Source organism: Sebastes fasciatus, chromosome 2 (assembly GCF_043250625.1).
Source record: "Sebastes fasciatus isolate fSebFas1 chromosome 2, fSebFas1.pri, whole genome shotgun sequence".
Taxonomy (NCBI): Eukaryota; Metazoa; Chordata; class Actinopteri; order Perciformes; family Sebastidae; genus Sebastes; species Sebastes fasciatus.
The window spans coordinates 29058726-29076176 of NC_133796.1; the positions used below are offsets into that span (position 1 = coordinate 29058726).

At 38.6% G+C, this 17451-nt stretch overlaps 1 protein-coding gene across 4 annotated transcripts in view; it reads left to right on the forward strand.

The window, feature by feature from the left end:
* The window catches only part of cpne7 (copine VII), a 33877-nt gene extending 20256 nt beyond the window's left edge, over nt 1–13621 (forward strand). For all 4 annotated transcript variants that reach the window (XM_074617624.1, XM_074617615.1, XM_074617634.1 and 1 more), the window contains exons 12-17: nt 113–246; nt 6112–6166; nt 9662–9713; nt 10350–10483; nt 12010–12246; nt 13321–13621. In XM_074617624.1, coding sequence (XP_074473725.1) covers nt 113–246; nt 6112–6166; nt 9662–9713; nt 10350–10483; nt 12010–12246; nt 13321–13473 — 765 coding nt within the window. In that variant the 3' untranslated portion in view covers nt 13474–13621. The remainder of the gene's footprint in view (nt 1–112; nt 247–6111; nt 6167–9661; nt 9714–10349; nt 10484–12009; nt 12247–13320) is intronic.
* Nucleotides 13622–17451: the final 3830 nt, after the last annotated feature.

Sequence of the window (17451 nt, forward strand, 5' to 3'; positions counted from 1 at the left end):
TCACGCAGAATTACTTATAATATCATAAGCAGCCAAATAAAAATGTTAAGTAGCAAAAGACAAACTTAATTGAATCTGTCATATGTTGATGCTGTACACTTCTCTCTGCCAGGTTGCCATTGACTTCACAGCCTCCAATGGAGACCCCAGGAACAGCTGCTCTTTGCACTACATCAACCCGTACCAGCCCAACGAGTACCTGAAGGCGCTGATAGCAGTGGGGGAGATCTGTCAAGACTATGATAGGTTTGTCAGCCTTTTGTTTCTCGATAAAGGCCCACAGGGATTGTCAGAATGTCCTGTTGTAAAATAGAGCTGCAAAGTGCCCCTTGCATGTGTTAGATCTCTCACACTGGAACGAGCCACTCCTTTTGAACCACACCAAAAAGGATAGGAATGGAAATCATGGAAACAGAATGGCAGAAAATCTTGCAAGTTATTACATTCCTGCTGCTGATGGCAGTGAACTGTTGACCGCCAGCTCCTCCATATCCAATTTATTTCTTCACTGAAATGTATTTTGCATCGTGTATAGTTGTCAAAAACAGCAGCCGGTTACCTGCGGCACATTCAGTCTTGTTTATTTTCAACATCATGTTCACATTGGCAAATGTATTTTAGCGTTAAACCCATGGCAATGTAATGCATTAGTAAGTATTTGTACCTGGAAAATTAGAGCAAGCAAATGTGGCCTCTACTGGCATTACTTATGCATGAGGCTAATCTGGGGCTGGTGCTTGGTAGCAGACGACAAGGACACTGACGCAATATTATGGACACAGTTGACTAGCCGCTTTGTCAAAGTATCCATTAATTCACAGCTTTTAACAATCTGTCAGAAAGATGACATTTTGACCTTTAAAGCCACAGGCATTCAAATCCTGTGCAACATCAGTTTTGTTACCTACAGATTTCTAAGCAATTTCTAACCCATTCTTGTGTAACAGTTTGAAGAAAAAAAATAAACACCACATATCTCACAAATTGATTTTAGCAAATAACACAATGAAACAAACCAAAGTAAAAGATATGATGATAGATTATCTGTTACCTGTAATCAGCGTTTACAAATACCTCTACATTTTTCTGTTCTTTTCTATATGGCACTACTGACAAAAAGTCCCATCATTATGATCAAATCATCAATATCCTAGCTTCATGTAACTTCAATTTCTTGCCACAGAGAGAGCACAAGCTCCCTCCCCACACATATGCTCAACACGTTGTCATCCCAATTTGTCAAATACCGCCACTTTGTTTAGGATTAGGCAACAAAACCACTATAGTTAGATTTAGGAAAGAACTACATGGTTGGACTTAAAACTAATACGTTTGTACAGAGAAAATGAAACTAAGCGCTGTGAACACTGAACACGAATGAACCGATGATTGTAAAGTGAAAATGAAACTTTCGGGAAGGTATGGGAGGTGAACAGCGGTCTCCGGGATAAAAGCCTTGTGTTTGTCGGGCCCATCCACCTCCCGTCCACACACTCTCTTTCGCTCTTTAAACTACCTCACCACACTCCCGGTGCACTTTCTCAAAGCGTTTACTGTTTGCCGTGGATGGATTTACATTATAGTTAATGTAAAGCCTGGTGCGTTTCATGATGGCACTAAGGGGTGCTCTACTCCAGCCCGTTCTCACTCCCGGGGCCTAAAATACAGGCACCTTGTCACTGTTGTTGGCGTGTGATACTGCCGCACAAGGCACCCCTTAGTGCCGGTATGAAACGCACCAGGCTTTCCATTAACTATAATGTAAACCCATCCGCAGTAACAGTAAACGCTCCGAGAAAGTGCGCCGGGAGTGTGGTGATGTAGTTTAAAGAGTAAAAAGACACACGGTCGGGGGTGGTCGTAGATGGGTCCAACAAATACAGGGCTTTCATTTTCACTTTCTCTTTACAAACGTAATTTTAAGCCCAACCGTGATGTTTTTTCCTAAACCCAACTTATTGGTTCTGTTGCCTAAACCTAAGCAAGTGTTTTTGTTTGAATTCACAACGTTAACAATGTGTTTACTGCAACATTGACGCCAAGGGGTTGGACCAAGCGTCAGTATGCGACAGGTTCCCCTTGTTCCTTCCCCACACACACACACACACACACACACACACACACACACACACACACACACACACACGCACACACACACACACACACACACACACACACACACACACACACACACATTTTTGCACAAGCCTGTGCCTCTGCTGTTTGTAAGGACCGTGCTAACTGTTTCACAGTGTCTATGCTCACAGTGGTGGCTGCATGTTGCTTTCTCCCGTGGATAACTGAGTGCCACAGTTTTCTCTCAGCATCTATTGCAGCTACTGGTCCCACTTCTTAGCTCGCATGGGCTCATTACCCCGAACTGCAGACGGACACATGCAGAGACAGGGGCTAACACCAGGATAACGTGCACTTCAAAAAGAATTGGGAGGCGTCATGGCTGGTGAAATAACAGCGCCATGTAGAATCAGATGTAAAGACAGAGGAGGTGCAGCAGGAAGCCTGTTAGAGGAACCATTAAAGACACTGAAGCTATTTGAATGAAGTTATACTTTCATGTGAGAGTTCACGTTACTGTAAATATAAATACTGTCTGATATAGTTATCATGTTTTTGACTACCACATTTTTGTTTTTAAAATGACTGCTTGTCTAATTGAAAACAAATGATAAATAATGTACAGATGTGCAAAAACTATTGCAGACAGGCTTGCAGGTACTTGGTAATTAATGTGAAACAATTCTTTATAATATGATATGTGTCAGAGAAAGACCCTCTCATCTGTCAAAACTAAGCCAGATGAGGATTAACACTCTGACTCCTGATTTATGCAGATCCTCCTATTGAATATCAGGGGAGTACTGTCTGGCTAATTATAGCATCCAAGAGAGAGATAGCACTGGAGACACTGAACACCTGCCTGTAAATTAGCAGCTCATTCTTGTAGCTTTATCATTTTCATGTTTACTATATAGCTACACACGAGAGCATCATACACACATGGAAACACGTCTCTGGGCGAACAATGACGGCAAGTGTAGGCAGTCCTTCCCCCCCTTGAGTTGGAGTTGTTATTGAGGTGTAAAACGTGGGCAAGCAAACCTTTTAGCCTTTAGTGAACATAGGTGATGTGGGATTTTAGAGTCCTTGCAGAGGAGTGCATTATGGAGCTGGAGTGACTAGCTTTTGTCTGTGTGGGCAGAGGCTCGTTTACCTTGCTGAGAGGGCTATTATACCGGGCACATCTCCCCGTGGCTCCTCACGTGTGCTGACAAAGTGAGAAAACAAGCACCACCGTGAACTTCACAGCAAAATCCATATGATGAAAATGACTTGTCAGTCGTTTTCACTCTAAGCTGAAGGTACTGTGTCAAATCTCTACACCTGGTGAGATGGAGTTCTCTTAAGACATTTTGCAAATTGTGCATAGAAATCAATTCATTAAGGCTCCAAGGGCAAAAGTATGGAAAGAGTCTAGAGGTCGAGATAATGAGTGCTGTACAATACATCTCAGGATAAAATTGGCTCGGCATGAATCACTCCTCCCCCATTTTCATTAAAATATTTCTCTCCTTTGGCAAAGCTGGTAAAACCAATATAATACCTAGCACATAATTTGTTTTTTCACGATTATTTTGCATCCATACAACATACCCCAGTGTGTTTGAAAGGTCACAATAGTGGGAGTAGGGCCTGTATTCAGCAGATGCGAGTTATTTAGATGAAAATGGACTAGTGAGTTTTAGAGCAAGGGCAGTTTTTTACGCTGTTGTATCAGTTGGATACCGAAATCTATTAATTTGTTTGGAACATTATTACTGCAGTGTGTTTATATCTGGATACAGTACAGCACATTAGCATGTGGAGAGGTTGCATTACAGAGAATACAAGTTGGACTCATTCAGATGTTTTTTTTTTTTTTTGGAACAGAGGATAGTGACAGTAACCAAATATGTGCTCAAAATGGACCATGTATCATATTCAGTGATGTCTTCCTAACTAAGCCTACAGACTGTTGCTGTTACCATTTGTAGCCACTGTAAAATAAATAATACTGCAATGTTATAAGAAAAGACACAATTTACCCTTTTTTTTCCTCCAAGTTTCTTGAGGAGGAGCACAAAAATTAAATAAAATAAAGTAAAATAAAATAAAATAAAATAAAATAAAATAAAATAAAATAAAATAAAATAAAATAAAATAAAATAAAATAAAATAAAATAAAATTAAATTAAATTAAATAAAATTAAATAAAATAAAGATAATAATATGTTTTTTGTTAAATGTATTACTAATGCTGCTACAACAACAGCAATTGCCAGTTGGCTAATTATTCTTGTAGAACAACTAAAACTGGCCAAAGTGAAGTTGCTTCTATCAAGAGTTCACAGCTAAGAGTTTATTGCTCCCTCGAACAGTGTACAAATCAGCACTCCGCCATCAGTGTATATATAAGTCCACACCCATCAGAGTTAATTAAACACTTCTGATAGCTCTGAAAAGCTGCCTCAAAGCCATATTAGCTTTAAGAGTGGACAACCAACTCTCCAATCAACACGTGTCAACACACCAAATACATCAACACCTATTAACAGTGTAGATTTTGTTGCGTATAGCCTCAAACGCTATGTCCAGAGTAAATGCATCAAACACATCTTGTCACGATTCGGTCGAGCTCGAGATGTTATTTGTGATCGCACTGGGCTGGAGAAGTTGGGGTTGTTTTGTCAGTCGTGATGTACAATAAATGTTCTGATAAGAGAGGCAGCCACCGGAGAAAACTGTCTGTAGACAAACATTCACTGATGTGACTGAAAACATGCCGTGACAGCTCTGCTGCTTATCCTAAATGCCACAAATGCTTGTGCATTACAGTAAACACAAATTGTTATCTGTGTATTCAGTGTACAGGATGACATATAGTTTAAGCCTTGAGGGCCCCTGAGGGTAAAATGAACCCACCTAACACTGAAGTTAAAGACAGCTGTATTACAATTTACAAAGAGTTATAAATATTTTTTCAAATTTCTAAAAGAAAGAAAAGAATACTACAAGAAATGCCAGAAATACAAAGACTGGAAGGAAAAAGAAAAAAAAAAATTAATAAAAGAAAAACAGGATGAAAATAACAAATGTTTGCACTGCTTTTGTACACCGTATCCACCTCATTCACATATTACTGTACTCTGTCAAGAGAAGTTGTTTAAGATCCGATGGAGCCGATCCCAGCTGACATTGGGTACACCCTGGACAGGTTGCCAGCCTATCACAGGGTTGACACGTAGAGACAGACAACCATTCACGCTCATATACACACCTACGGGCAATTTAGAGTCAACAATTAACCTGCATGTCTTTGGACTGTGGGAGGACATGCAAACTCCACACAGAAGTGCTAACCACTGCAACACCGTGCCGCCCTTATTTAAGATGTCTTTTAAATGAGGATTGACTGCAAAGTGAAGCAGGAAAGCTGTTCCATACACCTGGACCTCTAATTGAATGCTATGTAGTGGCTATATTTCATGCTCAGAATTCAGATACAGGTGTGAAGGGAGTTAGTTGCATACTTGTAGCCCCTATCTTCCTTCATACCTGTACTTTCATCGTGGTCAGCACCTCTCCAACACTAGTGTGCGTTCCTCCTCTCTCTCATCCTGAAAGAATTCAGATACACAAATAAAATAGCAGAGGGTAAATATAGTGCACTCTCTGGTAAACAGGTAGTGGTTTCAGACATATGTTATTTATTCAAATCTGTGCACCCTGGCCTTTGACAAGGAGTGCACAATCCAGCACAGCAGAGCCTCTTAAAGTAATATCTGCTCATCTAAATGGTACGATGAAAAATGGAGAGGATGAAGACTGTGAGAGGCTCTTTGAACAGGTGCGACGCTGGCTGTATAGGGGCCGTGGGATTTCAGATTTAAAATTGTAATTCAGGCTTTTAACTTGAATGAAATGCAAACAAGCAGGAGGTTTGCCATTGGAAACAGATGGATAAGCCATCAATATCTTTCAGATCGCTGTCAAAAGCCAGATGAAACTGCAGTGACTGTGATATATAATTGGTTAATTTGCTTATCTTTTCAGTGACAAAAGATTTTCAGCTTTGGGGTTCGGTGCCAGAATCCCTCCAAATTACGAGGTGAGTATCTCTCTTTGTAACTCTCTATCTATTCTATCTATCTCTCTCTATAGCTCTGTAGAAATATATATATAAAAATATATAAATCTGTTTTTCATTCATACTAAACCTTCCTTTTTTCTATTCTGTTCCGTAACTATGGTTTCATGAACAACATTATGCATACTGTATATCCACATGCTCTTATGCAATCCTGGCATTTTCCGCTACCATCTGATTTCCATTACCTGTTTTATGACACAATTTGTCATTCTGTCAAAATTTCACATTTAAAACTAATTACTGAGTTTATTTATATTCATAAGCCCCCATATATTAAAATATCAACTTGTCTTGAGAAAATAACATGTTCCGATTAAATAAAAACCCCGTAGTGTCGATGCTCAATTTACATAAGAATTCTTGAGTGCGAGAGCATTTGTTTAAGCAAATTGGACTTGGAGAACCAAAAGCCTTCAGTGATTCTGAATAGAGCCCTGGGGAGACGTCTTGACATGTGAAGAGTGAGTGCATGCACACACACATTTGCACTGTTGAATCACCGTGCTGTTTGATAATTTATCAAACCAGAATGGCTTATGTTTAATGTAAGATTTTACTGTTCTTGGCGCCGATGTGAAACACTGATAATTATCATTTCAATCATTGCAAAGATTTGTGGCTCAGTAAATACAGACTATTAATTTCTGAATTTACCATGACAATGACAGCCCCGCAGGCGTCAAATTTATTTTACTTCATGCTGTTGGCACATCGTGGTTGTTGGTGCAGGTGAATGCTAATTAAGTCATTAGACTAATCAACTGCATCTATGGACTCATTGGCTACACCTGTGTGCAGGTTTGATGGACCGGGGCTCTTTCTCACTATGTGCTGCCTGCTGTGCACTTTTGAAGCCTTAATTATGCATTATGCATACTAAGTGTGATTTGGAAGCATATAATAAATAAAGATCCAAGATATCCATCTGCCAGCCGAGGATGCATCAGATAGTGAGTTAATGGGAAGCCTCACATTGAATATGGCCTATTGTGTTATGTTAATTTAAAGCCTCTGAAAAGTTGCACCGGTCAAAGCTAAAGTTTAGAAGAGAACATCCCTTCACATCAGGTGTTGTTTATTAAGAGGGACTCAGGTGTGGTTTGTTGGTGGTTTGAAAGTAAATGAGGAAGCAAACCACAGGATTTTACAATAGTAGATATGTGATTTTAGCATGAATTTAAAGCTAAACTATCTATCTGCTGATTGCAAGGAAGGGATGTATATATTTATGCTAATTATTTGGTAACCATGGTAACACATGCATGTGAGTGCAGGGCTTTCCCCTGAATAAATCTGACAGTTAAGCAGTGCAGCGCGTTGTGCTTGTATCCTACTCCGTGTACATTGGCAGCTAAATAAGTTAATTGAAAATGGGTGACAGCGATCCTACAGAAATCTTGTTTTGCAGGCAAATAATGCTAATATTGCTCGTAATCAGTTATTTCTTTGTAAGCTCTTTGTGACACCAAAGAACATAAATAAACACATAAGAAACATTAAAGTTTGTAAAAAGCCAGTCTGTACATGAACAAGACCAGAACCAAAATTGCTTGTATACATGTGAAAACCTACTTGGCAATAAACCAGATTCTGATTCAGATTTTTCCCTCAGTCTGGACCAAATGACCACTCAAAAACTCAGTTAAACAGCTTCATCGGGACTGTGTGAGTGTGGTTTGATCATATTTGATTGCCTGTGTCCTGCCAACATGAGCAAACCAGTGAGAAAAACACAAATACAGAAATATCTCAATTAAAATAACCAAAACTGACTTCCAGCTTTGGCAGAAAATGTAGTCCTCGTGTTTTTACACTGGTAAAAAAGCTCAAAGCTAAAAAATAACATTGTAATATTGAATGGCAGGAAAATAGGTGTAACTAATGACATTACCAATGTTTATCTATGCTCCGTTCCATATTAGTGTCCCTATAAGCCATGTCAGTGAACCAGCCTGCACAATACCTCACAACTGGAACACCTCAATGGAAGACAGCCATTATTAATGTTATTAGTTACACCTATGGATTTCCATGTCAAAAGGTCTGCCATGAAACAGGCCTGTTAAATGAGATATACAACATGATCCACTCTCTTGCAGTGGCCCAATGCAAACCCTTAATGGTTGTGTGTATGATTAATTTCCCTGGGGCTCCTCATATCTTTCTATACGGTGACTGAATTCAGGCGGGTAATCATATTAAAGACAAAAATTACTTAAAAGAAAATAGCCAGCTCGAGAAGAGTCAGTTGTCACGGATCTGGCTGACAGTTGGTGCTTGTGAAAAAGGAGGTATCAAGAAGGCGGTTTCATTTTTGCCAATTAAACAGCTTTGACATAAACAAAGTAAATCTGACGTTTGAAATAGATAACAGAAGAGGGGTTGCAATCTCTTTTCAGAAACCAGATTTTAAGCATATAGTACATGTTATATGCTCATTAATGTAGATTGATGAAGGGATGATTCAGGATTTTAATACAAGTAGATCCTTCCGAATGTAGTATACACGGATCAAAAACACCCTTGAAAAAATGAATTGCTTTTATCCAATGGTGAAATAGACACTGTTTTATTTCGAATTCACTTTTGACGATAATGGCTTATTGCAAAACCCCCAATACAGTTTACACACCTATGCTATCAGTTCCTGATTAAATATTTGTAACTTTAACATAGTATTAGCGCATACCTCCCTTGCCTTTATTAATATACATGCAAAACTAATCTTATGCTGAACCAATCACCCATTAAGTCACTATTGATATAAATATATCTTCTCTTGGATACATACTGTAAAAGTGTCCATACTGTAAATGTGTCCATGTCCACTCTTGAATGTTTTTTTTGTCATTGTTGTTGTCTGTTTATTGGTTTATATGTCGTTAAGGTGGCCAGCCTATTTGCCCCCACTTTTTAAAAATTATTATTATTATTTTTAAGTAATATGGTTTCGATTCAAATCAAAAATAAATAAATAGATAAATAAATATATCTTCTCTTAACCATTTAAAATTTGTTGTTGTTTAAATACACCCAAAGCAAAACCGTTTACGTTGCCAGTATTCTCTGCCGGCCTCACCTAATTTTAACGTCCTGCTCTCGTCCACTAACACAATATCCAGTTTGCCATCGACCGTCTGTCTGTGAACTTCCATGTAGATGCAGCATTATTGTCAAACTCGCACTCAAAAGCTATCAAATTGTCTTGTAGGATCACGAACATTTCCCAGTTTCAGTTTTGGTCACATTTGGTTTCCTTGGCTTTGCTGAGCTCTTGGTTGTTTCAATCAAACATTATTTTAAAAATTACCAAAATTGTAGTCAGCAATACCAGAAGAAAAAATTGCAGTAATCTCTGATACAACAAGGAAATAACAAAAAAGGATGTCCGAGCACAAAGTCTCCTTGAACACCAAATTAGTGTTTCACAGTTTCCTCTTTCTCCATCCACAGGTGTCTCATGACTTTGCCATTAATTTCAACCCTGAGGATGATGAATGTGAAGGTAAGGAGGGGCTTTGTACACCAGTTTCCCCTGAAAAGTGCATCTCTATGCTGATGATACTAGAGTTAACATCTGTAATCTGACAACACACACTCAGCAGGTCCCCATCACAAAGTTCAGGTAAATGAATACATGACAGATCATATTTGTAACATTCAACAGTGAAGAAGAAAGCCAACTCCTCTGTACCGATTTTTGTGAGCATTTCTATGTGCATCTTTCTCTAGTTTTGTACTTACTCATGAGTCAGTCATAGTATGTTTATGTTTGATTGTCTTTATGGATTTCATAATTCATTGGTTGTTAAAATCCATCCATCCATCCATCCATCCATCCATCCATCCATCCATCCATCCGTATATCCGTACATCCGTCCATCTGTCCATCCATCCATCTATCCATTATCTGTGTTAAAATACACATAAGCTGAAATCTAAAACGTTGCTTCTTTTAACTTTCTGCGAGGCAGAAAACATGTTCAGGCCTCTTGTAATTCTTTGCGAGACTGCAGTGAATAATTCATCTGACCGTACCTGTATAGTTAATAGTCGCTTGTTTAATGACATGCGTGTTTATTGAAGTGTAGATAACTGTATTGATGTGTCCTTCATTTTGCTCTGTGCTCTCTTTGATCAGAGATCCAGGGAGTGGTTGAGGCGTACCAGAACTGCCTTCCTAAGATCCAATTGTATGGCCCAACCAATGTTTCTCCCATCATTAACAGGATAGCCAAGCTGGCAGCAGGCGACGGCAACATTAAAGATGCTTCTGTGAGTGTCTCTTTATACTCTATTTGAAATATATGGATGTAATATTGGCAGTTCCCAGAGTGAGTAGCCTCTAGTTCACCTCACTGCTTATAGTAATAATGCCCTGCGGCGCAAAAAGGAAGAAGGGGCCCATTATAGAACAAATTAGTATGGAGAGAAGTCATACAGTGCCGTATTGGTGATGTATTTTTTATACATCAAAAAGAAATCACCTCGTGAACTGCTTTTAAAATGTGACTTCACACAAGTGGCCAATAAAGTTATTGTGCTCCTTATCTTTCCTTGATATCTCCTTGGGAATAAGAACACAAGTTGTTTATCTATTTACTATCTTAAATTACCCACCGGCTGCACGGACATTGTGTTCTAAACTATTACACTCTTGTAATTGCACTGACCTTCATGTAGATAGTCACTCCTCAATGTTACTCCTTCTTTTGATCAGCAAATGAGCTCCAGTGCACAATTAGGCTTTCAGGGAACACATTAGAAATTAGAAATACACACACTCAGGACATTGAGTAACACATAACACAGTAAAAATACCAACAAACTAACCACTACTCATGGGACCAATCAGAAATGATTACAGTCTATTGTGCCATGTTAATATTCTTGTAATTCTTGTATGCTCATTCGGGCTGTCAAAGTTAACGCGATAATAATGCTGTTTTACTAACTTGTCGTGAAGGAGGTTAAATAACGCTCCAAACTTGTGTTAAATTTTGGCGAGGACAAACTGGCATGGCCATTTTCAAAGGGGTCCCTTGACCTCTGACCTCAAGATATGTGAATGAAAATGGGTTCTATGGGTACCCACGAGTCTCCCCTTTACAGACATGCCCACTTTATGATAATCACATGTAGTTTGGAGCAAGTCATAGTCAAGTCAGCACACTGACACACTGACAGATGTTGTTGCCTGTTGGGCTGCAGTTTGCCATGTTATAATTTCAGCATATATTTTTATGCTAAATGCAGTACCTGTGAGGGTTTCTGGACAATATTTGTCATTGTTTTGTATTGTTAATTAATTTACAATAATAAATATATACATATATTTGCATAAAGCAAGCATATTTGTCCACTCCCATGTTGATAAGAGTATTAAATACTTGACAAATCTCCCTTTAGGTACATTTTGAACAGATAAAATATGTGTGATTAATTTGCGATTAAGTATTTTAATTTTTTGACAGCCCTAATTCTCATATTATAGTGTTCAGTGGACACATGAAATTAATTTCACACATACACACATGGACACACACACATAAGATGTCTCTGCTGTAATTTATGGTATATTTCCTATGTCTTTTGTTTTTAATATCCTCTTTTTTTATCTGTTCTTGATCCTCTTGTTTTCTGTATAACACTTTAATAAAGTGCCATACACACATACACTTATCTAATACCCGAGGCAACACACACTGAGAGTTGTTCTTGCTTATAACCACACATTGCTGTTAAAATGAGTTAATGTCAATATGGATTAATACACACTGAAAGCTCTTATCTTCTTCCAGCGTTACCACATCCTGCTCATCCTCACGGATGGTGTAGTGACAGACATGGCAGACACGCGTGAAGCTATTGTGCGAGCCTCCTACCAGCCTCTCTCCATAATCATTGTTGGTGTGGGCAATGCAGACTTCACAGACATGCAGATTTTGGATGGAGATGACGGAGTCCTACGCTCACCGAAGGGCGAGCCAGTCCTCAGAGACATTGTGCAGTTCGTGCCCTTCAGAGACTTCAAAACGGTCAGTTTTTCTCTCCGTCTGTCAATCTTCACTTGTTGACTTTCAGCTTTAACCCCATTCCTTCTGACTGCTGTGCTAGTGATGCTTATGGACAAATCTTTTTTACATAACGCCCATCCCCCCCTCCCTTGTTATTCTCAAGAGCAGACAGGAAGCTTTTGCTGTCTTTGCCAGTGCCACAGATGGACCTCATGGACTGGAGGACATCCATAAATTTCAATAACAATTTATTCTTAATGTAGCTACATGCAATCAGCAACATTTCAGCTGTACAATTATACTGTCTGCCGTGGACTAGATGTCTCATGTTCTAAACTGAAAAATTTCCCTAAAATTTACATTATAGTCTATATTTATTTAAAAAAATTGAATAAATGAGTGGAGAAGCCTAACACATGCAGACCAACCTAATCTCATGGGAAGGCGTATAAATAGCACGACATTTTCCAGTAGAGTCGTATATAATCTATGCAATCTGGAGGCTTGTGGCGGCCCAATATCTAAAGACACTTCATGTTGTCTTTTCCTTTAAGTTGTCACCCATCTGTCACCCAGAGTTTTAGGAAACACTTACATTATATAAAGTAGAAATCATAAGTGAAAAATGTATAATTGCGCTCCACTTTTCCACAAAGTTATGAGTCCAGATTGGCACATAAATTGTTAGAAATAGACACATTTATTGCACAGGCCCGCACATGTGTAATAAATGATCCCGTTATGTAATGAGTGTTACGCTACTGAAAATTGTTTTTTGAAATATGCTTTAACAACAGATTTTTTTTTTTTTACCCCATGCATACTGGTTTAACAAAGAAATAATGAATCTATAAAACACTGCAATGCAATAGAAGAGACTTTTTTCAGACTCACGAACAGAACAGTTACTCTCTAATACAAAGTCTGACACTGACATACCTCTTTTAATTTGTCTGAAACAAAGAAAGTAAACCTAATACCATCTGTAGTCCTCTGATCAAGAAAATGTAAAAGCTTCATTGGAAAATGTTTAAGATTAAAACAATATCTGACAGTTGTTTTGACAAGTCCAGCTGTTCTCTGTCTCTATTGCAGGCTTCACCTGCAGCCCTGGCCAAATGTGTTCTGGCGGAGGTGCCCAAGCAAGTAGTAGAGTACTACAGCCATAAGGCCATCTCCCCTATGTCTCCTATGAGGGATTTACTGACCCCCATCCTCAGCCCTGTCGCCACCACCCCGACAGAATAACCACCCGTCCTGCTCTTGGGGACCAAGCTTTGACCACAGCACCAGTCCGGCAAACTGAGAGGGAGAAAGGACACATGCCTCGTGATTTTGAACAAGGACTGAAGAGAAAATCTTTCTAAATGTGTTGTTGCTCATTTATTTCACACCTATCAAAGTGATTACGCAAGGACAGTATACGACGGAGGCTGTGGGTTACATTTCTCTGCTCAGTGTGGATCCAGCGCTTCTCCCTGGCTGTGCAAACCATGACCATCCAGCTGTTTCAGCCTCATGTGTCCTGGAGGATTGTGTTGTTTTTTTTCCCAAAAATTTTGATGCATGCAGGCCAATCCCTCAGTGCTGACCCATCGATCGGATGAGGGCTTACTATTCCTCATTGCCCATGAAATTCAGCACCTCAACTCTGTCTATTATGTTACCTTATGTCATATCTTCAGACAATTTTGAAGATGTACTGTACAGTACTGTATGTCGCAATCAAAATTAGATTGCTCAACTTGAAAATACTGACGATATTCAATCCAGATGTTATACTGTATATTGAATCACAGGAAGTGTGAAGAAGAGATGCTGCATCCAGACATATTATTACATACAAGTCTGTCTGTCTGCACGATTGGCCTTATTTTGGATTACAATATGACAATATTTCCAGACACACACAGATCACAATTTCAAATCAACCCTACCATGAATTGACCTTGAAACAGACCAATGGCATATCATAAATTAGCTATCTATTACTAAAATTGAAAGCTCTGTTCCAAAGTGCACCAGCTATTCTCAACAAACCAAAAAACATCCAGTCTGTAACAGCATGAACCATGAATGACACCACCTGTACCTAGCAAATACTGTACAAAAGCAAACAATGCCCAGTGTGTTTGGCAGTTAGCAGGTGCAGGTTGCCAAGTTAGTAAAATAATGAGCTAATCCCCCAGTAATTAGGCCAGGTGAGAAACCAGCAGCAGTGGAAAAATCGTTGTTTAGTTCTGATGTGTCACCCCTTCAGACCTGCTCACCTTGTACATCTGTGAAAATGCAAGTGACATAACTTCAGCAATGTGTGATATTTGCTATAGCTTGAGCTCTTTGTGTGCTTCTTTCAGTTACAACAGGGAGCTAATGAGTCATAGCAAGACAGAAAATACAGTCAGGTCATCAGGTGGAAAGTTAAAGTAAGATATGTGTTCTGAACTGCCTTTTCTGAGGTTATCTGAGAACAAAAGCCCGAATAACATTTTTCTCTAAGAGAAGATGAACAACCGAACCCTATTTTTAGTCTTTTGTCAGGTGGCTATGGTATAAACTGTGAAAATCTGAATTGTTCGTTATTGTTGTCATCCCTCTACCGTCATGCAGGTATAGCAGTCTTCACATTTCTGCAGCGTGCTTCATTATTTTTTCCTTTCTGCTGCTTTCTATATGCAATATAATTATACTCGATGTTTCATAAGGGATGTATAAGCGCACAGCTTAGATCCAACGAAAGCACAAAGCCGATCACAGTGAGTGCTGTAAAACACGCGCTAATGTTCATAAAACCAGCTCTGGAATGTGTTATATCAATTACATTTATATAACAATATTAAACATCTGAAATATGAATCATTATTAGCCGACCAAATTTCCTCAGTGATCATTAAAACTTTTCTTATCATAAAATTAGTATTAGAGGTAATTGCACATGTGCATCTCCAGAACAAACTGTTCTTTTCATTTCCAAGAAGCTCTTGCCTGAAGAATCACTATTAACTTGAGAGGCTGCGTTTGATTTTTCTGCTGTTTTATTGAGCTCTACAATCTTCATCAGATTCAAAAAGATATAGCCTTCACTTTCACATACCTTGATATGTTTCCTTAGCTTTATCAAGCAAATATTTCCAAAATACAGACAATTTATTATCAAGCATAATTTGAGAGATTAGAATTAAATATAAATCCCATAAAGTCTCTCTCAGAGCTAAACAACTTATTTACTGTAATGGATCATTTTCTGGCACTTCCCTTGGTTTTGGATTGCATATGCAAACTAATATTGTTAAAGAAGTACAATGTGGACATTTTAGATCCAAAGAAAGCATAATAAATCCCCTACAAATTGAACATTTTATGAATAAAGCTCAAAAATGGTTGCCCATACCAGTAGCCTAACTGAAAAGCATCAGCGACATAAATGCTTTTAAAACCTTACAGTAATACTGTTTGGTTTGGCACGACAGTTGATCTGCTTCCTCTTTTAGTAATGACTCTATACTTTGTACAATTGCTTGGTGCTTTTGCATTTATCTTATATGGTGTATTTGTGCTCTGAATGGTGACTAATTCACTTGGCCGAAATCCATTAAATGCATTGGCAGAATATCTAGTCTTTACAGCTACTCTAACATACACACATCCACCCCCAAGCTACACATATTAATCTGACTTTGATTTGTCCTCTAGAGCTTCACCAGCCCTCCCAAGATACAGACTATTGACTCCTCGTGAATGCACCTCAACACAGCTAGCGCTGCTGTTGGCTGCTCTCTGAACTCCTTTGAAGATCACAACTATTGAGGATTCTTCTGTCACTGTGGCTCACAGGGCGAGGCCTATTGATTCAGCAGACCCAGAGTTGGAGCCATACTCAGCTACTTGAATGTAAATGATCCTGGAGGTCTCACAACTTGACATTATAGTTTATTTATTAAGAAACCATGTATCCTGTAAGGATCTTAGTTCTCAATAGATTTACAACACAAAAAGTGTGACCAGAAAATTGCCATTCTCAAATGATAATTACTATCATAAAGCATTTAGAAACCAGCTTTCCCACAAACCTTTAGTGGCTACCTATTCTGACTAAATAAGGCAGGAAGTGCAGATATCAGCCAATATTTCTGTTCCTTGAGTGCAAACCAGCTCACACATGAATATCTAAAAGGCATCAGCACGTCTTTTTTCCCTATTGCCTGTATCACCGTATTGCTACTTTGCCTCAGGTTATGAGCTGCACCAGCTCAAACGGTTCATTACCCTGTACTCTTAACATTTTTATGAGATGTGATTTTACAATTGAGCTCAGAAAATGTTACTCCTTTATCTAATAAGAATTTTAAAAAATATTTTATTTTATATTTGCTATCAAATATGTAATACAAAAATTCCAAAATAAGTGTTTTCTCGGTTCAAACATCGATGCAATGAACCATGCAAATGTTTCTGGGGTTGCCTGAATTACAAAATGTATTAGATGTCTTATGCTAATGTTAAACAGTGATGCATGGGTCTTTAATGCCTCACCAGATTTGCCCCAAACAAATCACCCTTCAGACCATCTTTGAAAGTTATCTTTATTTCTTATTTTTAATATTTTTCATTTTCATTAAGTGAAAAGTTCCACTGCAATTAATCATGTATGGAGTATTCAAAGTATATCATTGTGTGCTTGTGTGCAAGAGCGAGCTGAATCTAAAGCTGAAAAAGCTTCACATAAAGAAAAACCCTTCAAGTTTTAATGGGAAACCATCATTTGTGCCACAGTGGTGCAACAACATGTGAGCTGAAACACTGGAGACAATAAGTTCATGTGACCATCTTGCACTGCGGATTAAAAAAAAAAGCTGTGAAGAATTAACTGAGCTGCTTATTTCCCCTTATCTACACTTGCACCATTGTCCGACAAAATTAACAAGTCATAGGTTTTACACCACACTAGTGTATTTATATCTTTCTCCCACTCTCTCTTTCACCCATCAACTGCTAATCAGGACCAGGTTTACAGCCCATAACCCTAATATGCAACTGGTGTTACTGCAGGCCGTGTGGGGGAGAAGCAACCCATGCATCATTAGTAAATATTTGATTTCTTCAAAAGGAAGAAAGGGATTTATTGCATGCTCACTTTTATTGTTAAGCTGTGCTGTGCAGTCATTCCTTTGGGTCTTATGATATGCTAATATGCAAGCCTGCATTTGCACAAACCTCTGTTCTTGT